The 13,279-nt window shown below is 38.4% G+C and overlaps 2 protein-coding genes across 4 annotated transcripts in view; one reads left to right on the plus strand and one right to left on the minus strand.

Annotated features, from left to right (window-relative positions):
- The window catches only part of LOC144660590 (P-selectin-like), a 179,468-nt gene that overhangs the window by 22,350 nt on the left and 143,839 nt on the right, over positions 1 to 13,279 (minus strand). Inside the window, exon 11 of one of the 2 annotated variants that reach the window (XM_078521255.1) lies at positions 2,643 to 2,654. The exons of the other annotated variant lie outside the window; for it this stretch is intronic. The gene's annotated coding sequence lies outside the window, so the exon portion shown is untranslated. Of the gene's footprint in view, positions 1 to 2,642; positions 2,655 to 13,279 lie in introns of those variants that run through there. 2 annotated transcript variants of the gene reach the window in all.
- Positions 4,103 to 10,556, plus strand: LOC144660613 (uncharacterized). 2 transcript variants are annotated; one of them, XM_078521282.1, is made up of 6 exons: positions 4,103 to 4,191; positions 5,718 to 5,820; positions 6,463 to 7,063; positions 7,566 to 7,740; positions 8,814 to 9,070; positions 9,956 to 10,556. In XM_078521282.1, exons 2-6 carry the CDS (start codon positions 5,727 to 5,729, stop codon positions 10,182 to 10,184), a joined length of 1,356 nt encoding a protein of 451 aa, XP_078377408.1. In that variant the 5' UTR covers positions 4,103 to 4,191; positions 5,718 to 5,726; the 3' UTR covers positions 10,185 to 10,556. The 2 variants fall into 2 exon arrangements, with proteins under 2 accessions (XP_078377408.1, XP_078377409.1); XM_078521283.1 differs by having other exon boundaries at positions 4,152 to 4,191; positions 5,721 to 5,820.

Raw genomic sequence — 13,279 nt, forward strand, 5'->3', positions numbered from 1 at the left:
TTCCCTCATTGCTTAAATAGATACTGAGTGGTCCATAGAACAAAACTTTAGGGATCGCAAAACTGACCTTCTGTGTGTAAGCGTTTGGGATGTTTTAGCTCAGTTTTGGGGGCCATTTACTAATTTGTTTTTTTACTTGTAACACAAAATAATTCTAGGATGCTTGCTTTTTAATATCATTAATAATATAACGAAGTATTTTAACAACGCGAACAAAATGTACGCGTAATAAAATTAACGCGAATTTAAGAAAAGTTCTGGTTAAATGCTTATAGTAAACGTGTTTATATTAATTAACATCAATAAAATTAACGCCAATTTTTGAATTTCGCGTTAATAACATGCATCGTTAATTTCCTATAATAAGGTAAGTGCATCAGTGTTCAACTCACAGAAATTTTTATTTCCGACTCTCGTTTCCTCCGTTCTCTCCGATCCTCTTTAATCTCGGGTGCTTTCATAGGTCAGGTAACCAAGAACTATAAAAGCTTTTTGAACAATGCCCCGAAAGATTCTGCTGATCCTTTTTGCTTTTCTTCTAAAACACAGAGCTAATCATAAAGGCGTATACTGTTACCGTGTGTCATTTTTTTGATCATGGCCTGGGAGCATTTAAGCTACAAAATAAGTGAAAAAGTAAGCTATCTTTCACAAGTGAGAAAACTTGAATTTACTGACTAATAACCGTATTTCCTCGAATAAGCGCCACATTTGGGACAAAAAAAGTTAATTTTCAGCTACAAAAACACAAAAATTACAAATTTGGTAAAACATGCCTCTCAAAATGCCGTTTTCATGACAACATCAAGTCTCTGACACAGCAACCTGTCATATCAAATTATTTCCAAATATATTTTAGATAAAGTTGCAAAGTTTGACAGTGTTTGGTTGAATGTTGAAAAAGTTATAAACGTTCAAAGTTGACGCCGGCACTTTCCGCCCTCTCCCTCCCCCCCCCCCCCCCCCCCCCTGGTCTGGATAGTGTTAAGACTTCTTTTTTGTGATACTTGTATCAAATTGACAGAAAACGCCCACTCCAGCTACACTTTAGTAAGACACGCAGAGTCCCTTGGGGAATTTAAAAATTTATTGAAAGGTTTTTTGGGGCCGGGTTTGGGGGAAGGTTTTTTTTTTTTTTTTATATATAGGGTTTTTTCCCTTTTTTTTTTTTTTTTTTTTTTTTTAATTTTTTTTTTTTTTTTTTGTGTTTTATTTTTTCCTTTTTTTAAAAAAAAAATTTTCCCCCCCCCCCCCCACTTTGAGGAACAGCTTGATTTTAAGGGCTGTTGGGACGCTATTCCCGCCTCCTCCCGGGAATTGTCACGCACTGACTTGCAAATTCTTTTCTTTCCACTTTCACCTTCAGGGTTTTAGTGAAGAGTTTATTGGGCTGTGTCTCTGTACACACGGCCAAAACCCTAGCTTGGTATGCAGCTCTTTGAATATTGTTAGCAAAGCATCATGAAAAACAAATAACTTCCTGTTAAAAAATAGTTTTTAAAAATGTAATTAGGGGTGGTGAATGCACTTATGTCCGGGTTTGAACGCAAGTATTGTTTAATGAGTACTTCATGTATGACGGTGATATTTACATTTCCATATTACTTCATATTTGACAGATTTTGGTGTGTTTTGGTGAACTTTGATGCCTTTTTGGAGTCTCGATTTCTTTCAGTGCAAGGCTAAAAAGGTCTCGGGCTCGCAGAAAAGATATCAGTCTCGCCGCCTCGCAAAGTCTCACATTTACCATTCAACACCCCTGTAATTGTAATCCGGTTTTCTATACTTACATATGTACATGTACAGTCAATCTCTCTTTAGTTTCTGATTGTGCTGAAAAACAGCTAACTGTAACGAACTTGCTTTGTTTTAAGTACCTTGCTTTGTTCTAAGTACCTTGCTTTGTTTTAAGTACCTTCCGGTTATTTCTAATGGTCCCTTATTAAAACTCGATTCTGGTATGTGAAAACTATACGCGTATGTCAAAAAACCCGCCCTTGATAAGATTAAGACTATTTGGCAGTTCATGCTAGCTTCTAATTAAAAACAACACAAATGTTCATAGTGTTCAGTTCATATCTCTCGCAAGGTTCCGTTCTTCAGATACATAGGCGTACGAGGCGGGGGGGGGGGGCGATCGAGGGGGGCTGCAGCCCCCCCCCCCCCCAGTGCCAAAATAATTTTTCGGGCAAATGCTTAGAATTTGGGCAACAAGCCTGAAGAAAAAATTGAAATAAGCCGACAATTCTCAACATTACGTTCAAAATGAATTACATCAACAGAAAAAGTATTGAAAATAAAGCAAACTGTGTGGTTCAAAAGTCCAAATTTCTCTTTCATTTGCTTTCGTTTCCTCTCGTAATTTGTTATTATCATGTTCGAGATTTTTCGCAAATTCAGCGTGGCCCCTCAGCTTGATTCAGTCGCTATCAGCTTTTCCATAGCTTGAGCGTTTGCTCGCGGTGAATCCAGCTTTGCTCTTTTATTACTCAAATATTAATTATAAGTTCTCAGCAGGGCTAACTCAAAACTTTCAACGAAAGGTTTTAACCCATTTATCCTTGAATGTTTCACACGCTTGTGTATAACTTTCAAGTGGGGAAAACAATACAAATTGGCTCCCCCAAAATACTTTAAGTTTAGTTGAACTAGAGCTTAAAGGAAACTAATTTAAGAAATTTCGTTTCCTTTAAGCAAGTAGGCAAGGTTTACACGACTATTTCAATGCACGTTTTGTTGTCCATTTTATATTCCTCTTTATTCAGCTTTCAATGCATGTTATTTATTTTTTCGGGCAATAAGGTCTCCGCCCTCCCAGGTCCAATGGTGCCTGTACGCCTATGTTCAGATATAGTAATAGGTTCTTAGGTTCGCAAGGTTCAAGATTAAATTCTTAGATTCTTAAAGGTTAAGGTTCGTTGCTTCACATTTATCGCCTTAATGTACTGTACAAGGAGCAGATTGCTTTGAACACATTTGAGCAATGGCTGACCGAACAGGCTTTCTGCAGTCGTTTGGGGCCGTGCCCCGAGTTTCAACAGGGTAAGTTAGTTCTTCACTTGGTTCTGGTTAATTATTTCGCAATGAGATGGGAGATACCATCTCTCATCAGAATTCAACTACCCTTCTCCCGAGCTACTTCAGCTTGGAAGAAGGAATTTGAATTAGGGAAAAGCCATTATTTAGAGGGGGGCTGATGTGCGAATGGGGGAGATCATGTTCAAATTCTCCTGAGCCTCCCTTTTTTAAGCAATTTTTTTGCTGACCCCTCCCTTCGCCTTTGCCCACTCCCTTAAAGCTCCCATGCGTGCTCAAATCTAAACGGGCATAAAGTGACGATCAGTCACGGTCATGTACTGGTCGACGGTCACGCAATTTACCAAAAGCAGCATTGTTTTCTATAATTGCTTGCCAGAGAATTTGTTTAATCGCCGTTTACAGTCACATTTTACGAGAAAAAAACAATAGCCATTCCGCAATTCTCATCGATTCACGGTATACGCCGTATAAAAATATGCAACCAAATCATAATTCACTAAAAGAACAAAAAAAGTCATTTCACTATTTAGGGAAAAAACAAAAACAAATGCCTTTGATTTCGACAGATCACTAACACATATCTGACTGTCAACAGTCTGGTTATTTTTGCACGTGGGTCGTTTCTCGCGCGGGGGAACCGCTTGAAAATTACGTACTGTCATTGGTTCTTTTGATACTACCATTTTCGAGCGACCGTGAAAGGCAAACTTTTTTCCGCGTTTTTTCAAGGGTTTTATTTTAAATTTTAAAAAGAAAAACCCTTTTTTTTTTAACTTAACCAATTTATTTTTTGGGGCCAAAATTTAATTTTTCCCCCCCCGGTGTTTTTTTTCCCATAAAAAATTTTTTTTTAAAATTTTCCTCTTTTTTTTTTTTTTTTAATTAATTTCACAAGGGGGGGCTTTTTTTTTTTTTTTTTTTTTTTTTTTTTTTTTTTTTTTTTTTTTTATTTTTTTTTTTTTAAAAAAATTAAAATTTTTTTTTTTAAAAACCCCCATTAAAAAAAATTATTTTTTAAAAAAAAAAAAAAAAATATCACATGACCTGTTATTTGTCATGTGATCGATTTGGCGCGCTTTTCATTCATTGACATTTGGTCTCGAGGGAAGGTTTGCAGTTGTGTTGTGGCGATTTCTTTGCTGATTTATAGCGGTATGTAGCCTTTCTGATAACATTTACTGTGCCATATTGCAATTTAAATTCTTAGTAACTGACTTAGTGAGTCTGGTAGTCGAATTCCATCCCAAGCTTCAAATTATCTGCTCTCGACTTCGAAGCTCAAACTCAACTGCAAGACCAGACACCTCAAGTCACGTTCGGCCCTCGAGTGTCTTTTTGCTGAGCGTTCAGTTGAAGCTCCCGGTCCATGCATTTTTGCTCTACTCAGGGTAAAATTTCCGTACTTCCCCATACTAATTATGCATTCTCAGACTACATTACCCAACCTAACTGCAACTCGTTAAACTACATGTGGGATAGTATTGCTTATGGAAACTCTACTCATATTCTGGGCTCGAAACGTGGCGATGTTTTTGACCCTTTCTGATCGAATTGTCTGGAGAAAACAAAATCCCTTCTATAAATGTTAAAAATTCTAGTAAGCATGTTTCATGGTTTATATTTGGTGCATGTATGTGAAATTCGATCAGCATTTTAATGTATCTTTTTAAATTTTTACCGTATTTTATCTTTAGGTTTTAGTTGTTTTATGTATATGTATTCTTTTTATTGTTTTTAATGAAATTACTGTAAAGCGCTTTTGATCAGCACATGTAAAAAGCGCTATATAAATTTTTAAAGTATTATTATTTTTATTATTATTATTATTATTATTATTATTATTATTATTATTATTATTATTATTATTATTCCTTCGCTGATGTGTTGCCAAAAGTGTATGAAAGGAATGTGTCAGTGTTATCTGATATGTCAGTATTCAAATTCAATCTGGAACCAACATTGTCATCACCCACTAGTGAGCTGAACATGTACATATTGGTTAGTAGTGAATTTACTACAACACCACTTTCTTTTCAAACTTTAAGAAGTAAGAGCATTTTAAGAACATTTTTTTGCGCAAATTTTTGCATTCAGCAAAAAATGGCACTTATCTGTCAACAGTCTGGTTACTTTTGCACATGGGTCATCTCACGCGAGTATACAGTCAACTCTTTCTAAGTCAGGCTCTCCTTCTTTTGCTTGCCTTCTCCCCCCTCCTTTTGTTTCCTCGCGGTGCCCGCAATTTTTCGCTCTCCCCAGCTACCAAGAGCCTCGCCTGGAATAGACTAGGACGGGACCGACACCTAGTGTCTGTCTTATTAAGGTGTCTATCTTATACAGTCAACTCTCGCCTTGCGGACACCCCGCTATTGCGGACACTCGCTATTACGGACAAAATCCAGATCCCCAGCGAAAGAGGTTTGACTGGAAATGACTCTAGCTATTACAGACTCTCGCTATAAAGGACACTAAACTACGCCCCGAGCATGTCCGCTATAACGAGAGTTGACTGTAGAGGTTACATGGAGAGAAAGTTGACTGTATCACAAAAAAAAAAAAAAAAATATGTTTATTTTGATTTGATGTGAAAACTTGAAGTTATCAGGGTGTGTTAATTTGTTTTAAGTTTGTTCTCATGAGCTAAACATTCAATGCTTGTCTGTGTTGTTTTTTAATAGTAGTCCAAGATGGCAGATGATAAATTTGATGTAGAAGAAGAGTTTGAAAGACTTACAGATCTTATTCAGGACAATGAATATCCTGGAGACTTTTCTTGCTCAGGTGGGCCTGAACCTTGCTTATAAACTGTGTAAACTTCTGAGCTAGTCCATGCATGAAGATCTTCGACTAAGTAGGGGGGGGACTCCCTTATGAAAGGGGTGGGAATGCATATTTCACTCAGGGGTGGAAGTTTCAGATTTTGGTTCTCAGTTAAGGTGTTCTTGCAAAATGACAATATTTTTAGCAGTCATGGTCTGGGTTAGGTTTTTTTTTAATATAAATAATATTTTATTAATCACAACACATTACATTACTGGGTTAAGGGTTGCAAATTTAAAGAAATATGCAAAAAAATATATTTTGGTATCCTTTCGGGGTCAAAAAAGCTCGGGTGATGCCCAGATTGGTCTCTTTTAAGGGTTCTTTTTAGAATTTCCATCAAGCCTCCCTGCCCCCTAACTAAGATAGGCATTCACCTGCCCTGGACAAGCAAAATGTGAGAGGTGATTGAGGGCAAGATGAAATTCAATTTTTTCCACCCTTAGTTATTGGGGTTTTGTTCTAATCCTCAACCCTGCCACAAATTCCAGCCGGCTGCATTCCAGTACCCTTGACTTTGCTGAAAACAGGTTGCAGAATCCCTATTATAGTTCATGTGTATGACTGTTTTTGAAATGAACTTTGGTGTTTCTTTTCTATCAGGTGTTTCCCCTGTAGTTCCTGACATTCACTTCAAAGCTTCTAACACTTTCCTCGATCCTTCATTCACTGATGGTAAAGAGAACAACTTTAATCGCACAGCTATCTCCATCCAAGATCTGATTGGTCTATGTAGTCAGGCTCCATTTGGCAGAGATGAGAAGACGGTTGTTGATAAGACCGTGAGGTCATGTTGGCAGTTGGATCCTGAAAAGTTCACAATTAGCAACTCTCCCACTTGGAACAAAGCTTTTGATGAACTAAAGGCTGAAGCTAGTTGCATTCTTGCACCTGGAGTGGAGTCCAGAAATGTGGAACTCAGGCTCTATAAACTGTTGGTGTATGAGAAGGGATCATTCTTTTTACCACATAGAGACACGCAGAGGGATGAAAACCACTTTGGAACCCTTGTGCTGTCATTGCCTGTGAAGCACAAAGGGGGTACGCTATTTTTGCGCCACATGGGGCAGGAGCGAAGCTACAATTTGGATCCCGGTCGGGCAACTGCCAAGTGTCAATGGGCTGCTTTCTACACTGATGTGGAACATGAAATTAAAGAGATATCCTCTGGGAATCGCATCACGCTGATTTATCATCTGTACAGGTACAGGTAGCCCTTAACTTATTATAGGAAATCGAATATAGCAAAGCATTTAACAATGCAAACAAAAGGTATGCGTAACAGTAGTGTAAGCTTACTTGTAGTTAATTAATGCGAAGAGACAAAATTTGTTGGCGTTAAAATTTGAGTTGACACATAGTTGGTGTGCATGAAGTTCGCATTGCTGGAGAAATGGCACAAAAAAGGTTTGAATCTTTTTCTTCTTTTTTTAACTCCTGTGTGGGGGCTATACAAACATTGGACACCATCTTTTACAGTGGGGTGGGGGGAGGGAGGGTTCATGAAGAGACCACCGGTGTCTTTTTGCAGAGTGGTGGGTCCTGTTTGAGGGCAGTAGTTTGGACCCTTTTCCTTATTGTTAATTGTTGTGCGACCAGTACAAACTGGGTCTGGACATCTTGCGAGGCCTGGTGATTCAACTGTGAATTCAGTTCTGCTTTTTATGGATTGTACCACTAATAAAACAACTTGTATTTTTTTATAGTGGACAAAACTGCCAGCTGGTAGCCCCTGTAGCTAGTGTGGAACACCCTATTGTGCAGAGCCTCAGCAAGATACAGGAGTATCTGGCACAGAATGATGGTGAAGAATACCACAAATACTCCAATGCAGGTTATCTCATGGAGCACAAATATACTCCAAAGTCCCTCAATCCAAAGGTATTATCTCAATATTACATTAAAGCGAACTTGCAGGTCTCCTCGGGGAGGGGGGATGTGGGAACAGCGTTGCGGCGGGGTGGGTGGGGGTGGGGGAGGCATAGGAACAGTGTTTCAGTGTTCTTCAGATCAGGGGGCAATAGTGGAGTAGCATTTCAGTGAGCAAATTAAGCAACCTTCAGGATGAGTTGACAAGTGAAGGGAGCCTACATTTTTCTGTAGTGGACTCGCTTACCTTGCCGATTGACTCAGCTATTTGCACATTGTCCCTTGAAAAAGCAAGTTCAAGAAAGCCAATTTTTAACTAGGTAATTTGTACAATGAATCAGAAACAGAATTGTCTCCAAGGGATGTTAACAACAATTATTAAGGACAATTTGAATGTACAAGCAACGGTCAATTTTGTAAAGAAACTTATAGCAACAAAAAATATCTCTTTTGATTTATAATTTTAAATAAAAGATATATTAAGTAAATTATCCTATAGTAATCATTGTGCTTCCATGTTAAAGGGACGGGAATGCTCGTCTTAAATTTTGAAAAAACCCCTAAAAGAGACCAATCTGGGTGTGGCTCAAGCTATTTTAGACCCCTAAAAGATACCAAAGTTCTGGAAAAAGAACTTATATTTGTATATTTCTTCATGTGCAACCCTAAACTAGACCCTGACGGCTAAAATTATTGGCATTCAGTTCCCCAGAACACCCTTAGCAAGACCCAAAGTCCGAAATTTATACCCCTAAGCAAAACAAACAAGCATCCCTGTCACTTTGATATGGGAGTCCCTCTCCCCCCCCCCCCCCATGCCTAGAGCTTGTCTATTTTTTTTGCCAAAGAAAAGAAGAAGTCAAGGAGTCTGAGCAAAAAGGTCTCTCAGGGAGAAGGAGTGTGGCTGAATGAAAAGTAAGGGTTGAGGGGAAGGGAAAAATATTTGTGCCCACAGTCATTGTTGGCCTTGGGAGACACCATTTGTCTATGAACAGAGTCGCTGGTTGAGTGATCTGTTATGGTGATGGTTGATGACAACTTACAGCAGCTTTTGATCATGCATGTCTCATTTTCCTTATGTACAGAACCTGAAGGGTGGAGATGCATTTATCTATCAACTACTTTCTGAAGCAAAGTTTAAACTCAAACTGTTACCCATTGATGTCCGTGTTAACGGGTGTGGCTATGATGATGAGGGACGCTGTGATCTTGATGAAGTTATGTTGATGGACGATCCTGACCTTGGAATGGAAGACGAGGATGACGCTGGAGTGGAGTTCTCTGAACTTGATCTGACTGCTGTAACGGCAAAGGGAGGCAGCTGGAAAAATACACCATCCAGGTGACTATCTACTGACTCTACTTGTATAATAATTTTTACTAATAGTACATTTATGGCTTAAGTGTTAAATAACATGTTCAGTGACACTGGACTGGATCGGCCTCTGTTTACATGGAACTGTTTGGAATCTATCCAGATTTTTACACGGCACTGTTGTGGAACCGGTCTAGATAAACAGGTCCATAACTGGACCTGCAAAATAGCAGGTCCAGTGTAAACAGAAGGGCTATCCAGTCCAAAAATCGGACTTGATCCATTCGGGACCAGTCTTGTGTAAACATAGCCTAAAGTGCTGTCCCTGGGGGGACAGGGGTGCTTGTCAGAAAATTTCAAACACACCCCTAAAAAGTTCCTGTTTTGTGGGTGTGGCACAAATTCTTTCGACACCCCTAAAAAGTACCAATTCTTAACTAACTGGCACTAGTAATTTGAATAGTTATTCAAAAAAAGTTACTTGCATAAGAAATTAGGTTAAGGCTTCTGTCACTTTTTAGATCAATAACTTAAAAGGCCTCCAAAAGGTATTGTGACAACTCCGGCGGAGTTATTTTAGTTTTCAGCACCCTTAGCAGTACCAATCCACCAATTTTACCCTCTAAATGGTATGACAAACACACCCCTCATTTTTATCAGGGAGTCCCCCTCCCCCCAGGGCTGCCCCAGGGCACTCCTTTTCCCTTTCGCTTTATCGTTTACTCTGACATGGTGAATTTGAGTGCAAAATTTGAGACAAAAGCCCCATTTACACAGCAGGAAATTTGTGGCATGGCTCGGATAACACCCTTTTTCATTCTTTTTTGTTTTTTTTTTTTTTGCAATAAAGTTGTTATAAACATAACATATCTAAGTTATGACTGACTAGTCAATATGTTGCTGTTATTTTAGGCCTATGAATGATGTGCACTGGCTCATCCATCATATCAAAGATCATGTCCACTCCTTGAAGAGAGTTGAAAGCAAGATTCGAGGCACTGGTAACGAGGGATGTGATTGGCATGCCACCTACATGACGTCAGCTCTAGTAATCCAGCTGAAAAAAGACCCTAAGCGAGGCACAAAGAGGAAGTTTTCCATGGAGCACGCACACCGCCCATATCCATACTGTGGCCCGTAGATGAACAGCTTGCCCAAATCACTACTGTAGATTCTTTAACACTTTGGCCATCCACATTAGACTGTGTATTTAAGATAATGAAGGCAATTTTCTTCTTACTGTATATATAGTTTTAATTTAACAGATTTCAGTACTGACACTTACCTTGAGAGCAAAGTTTTGCCTTTTTTAAGCAATGTTCAGTTGTGTTTTCTTTTTTTAATTTACTTTTAGAAGAAGACAAGCAGAGTATATTATGCCAAGTTAAGCATGCATCTCTTTTGTTCATGAGTTAATTAATAGCGTTGATGATCAGACAAATTTATGGCAAACAGGTTGGGATGCACCCATAACGACATAATATTTGAGCATCTTGCAAAAAGATCTCACAGGCCATGTGACTCAGTTTTAAGTTATGAGGAAGAAATGAAATGTTTTCTTGTGTTTTTTATTTTTACAGTTTTCACATTTAGTTGAAAATTGTTATAATTTTTTCCCTAAAACTCATAATATTTTTGTTTCCAGTTGCTATACATTAATGTTCTTTAAAGTAAATATAGTGTAAATAATAGAAAATAGTTTTGTTTCCTACAACAGAAATTGTAAATAAAACTTTATTGTTACCCTGTATGAGATGGTGGTCTTTGATATGTGATGTGCATGAGGTACTTACGCTTTTGAGTGCTGTTTTTTTTTTTTTTTTTTTTTTTTTGGGGGGGGGGGGGGGGGCTAAATGAGACCAACTTATGACTCTTTTGTAAAAATTAGTGTTCAGGAATGTTTTATTTCTCTTATAACTGTTTGTTACAGTGAACAACCATCATATGCGAGCAAAATGCACGACCGGGTGCTTAAGGGGGGACGGGAAAAAGGGTTTTGCATTTTTCTACACGATATCTACACGAGTAACCCCATCTCAAAATTTCAGAAATTAGAAATTGCCTCTGATAAACATTCACGCAAAATAAAACAAACATCTGTAAGAAAGATTTTTTTTTTGTAAAATGGAAAAAATGATTTCTTGCCCATATTGTAAACAAAAATACCTCAAAATCAGCTATCGGAAGTGGAGTGACCACTGGTCACGCAATTTTCCACACGTTGCCTTGTTTTTGTCTCGTGTCGTTGTGTCTCGTGTCGTCATGACGACACGAGATAATTGTACAGGGGGATATTTTCCCGCCATGTCAATATTTTTTTCCGCCATGTCAATATTTTTCCCGCCATGTCAACATTTGCTTTGTGAGGCCGCGGAATTTTCCCGCCATGTTATGAAATTCCGGCGGCATCCGATCACAAAACAAATGTTATCAAAGAATAATTGTTTCTTTACAAAGGTCGCAACTAAAGCGCTGGTTTATCAAACAGTAAGTTAGGAGTATTTATTGTAAAGGGCTTATTATGTAAAAATACAGGCACGCTATAAAAAAGAGATGACGTTTTTTTCTGAACTTGCAGCAAACGAGCAAATTTTAAGTGGTCTAACAGGCAATAAAAATGGAACAGAAATAAGGCCCCTTTTAGCTGGCAACAGTGCCTATCCGCTAACGAACTGGCTAGTGAAACCCTACCCGGACAGAGGACGCCTGACTCAGGAGCAGCGAAAGTTTAAAACCTAAAGTTCGGTGCGCTACGATCTGTAGTGGAACGAGCATTTGGCATGTTGAAAGTTCGTTGGAGAATTGCGTTGAAAAAGGTTGAACAAAAAACGAGCATCATGATCCTAAAAAAGACTATGATTGCTACGTGACTTTTGCACAACTTTGTATTGAAAGGGGTGACCTTTGTGGCATGAATAACAACAATTTAATAACAGAAGATAAACGATTAGATAAAGACAATTATTTTGATGTCAAATCTTTAAAAATGTCAACTGTGGCGTTTGTTTGTTCAAATCTAGCGTTGTGCTGTTCCATACTTTTTCCCATAGGCGTACGAGGCGGGGGAGCGAGGGGGCTGCAGCCCCCCCCCCCCCCCAGTGCCGAAATTTTTCGGGCAAAATGCTTAGAATTCGGGCAACAAGCCTAGAAAAAGAATAGAAAATAAGCCGACAAATCTCAACATTACGTTCGAAACGAATTACATCTATAGAAAAAAGTACTGAAAATATACCGAATTTTGTGGCTTAAAAGTCCAAATTTCTCATTCATCTGTTTTCGTTTTCTCTCGCAAATTGCTATAATCATGGTCAATTTTTCGCGCAAATTTTGCGTGATCCCTCAGTTTGATTTAATTGCAATCACCTTTTCCATAGCTTGCGGACTTTGAGAAAGTCTATTTTTTTTTTTTTCGGGCAATAAGGTGTCCGCCCCCCCAGGTCCGAAAGTGCCCGTACGCCTATGCTTTTTCCCACATTTCAATAAAAGAACTCTGCCAGTCTGGAGTCGTACTTTTTTGCCTTTCTTTTTTCAGGCGGTTATGATTCATCGAGAGAAACATTTACACTTTCGATTTGCAAAGCCTCGTTTACACTCGGCTCTGAGGTAAAGGTAGAACTCAATGTATGACCGAAAGAAGGAAATTATATTTGATGAGTTTTCTTAGGATTGAAGAGCAGAAATGTCAATCTAAAGCGCAAAACATACATTGCTTTTTTATTTTTTTGACCCGAAGATTGACCTGAGTCAAGAGGCACTACATGTAGCTTCATATATCCTGCTGTGAATTTCACAACTTTTATAGACGACAACAACAGCCTTTTCAGTGCATGAATGAAGCTCTTAAGAGGAATACACGTACATGTGACGCATTTTTTTCTTTAAATTAGCTGTACGCTTTTCAATTTTGGATATATTTGAGCTGCAGCCAGCAGTTATCAAGAAAAATACAGACAAGTTTTACGTTCTTAAAATAACATTCTAACCTTTGCCGACAAGATTGTACTGAAAATCAGTGAAATTAATTGTAACTCAAGCAGAAAACGCGTAGAAGAAGAATGAAATACACCAGGTTATTACAAACACATAATACAATGTACTAACGGAAAGAGAGAAATTATATTGATGAGTTTTAGAACGGATCTGAAAAGCAGAAGTGTCTAATAATCAACAAGATGTCATTAGATGGACCTGCCTGTAAATTTTTCGTTGTCGTTGTTGTGCATATAACGCTAGTAT

Source organism: Oculina patagonica, chromosome 7 (assembly GCF_052425735.1).
Source record: "Oculina patagonica isolate OP01 chromosome 7, crgOcupat, whole genome shotgun sequence".
NCBI lineage: Eukaryota > Metazoa > Cnidaria > Anthozoa > Scleractinia > Oculinidae > Oculina > Oculina patagonica.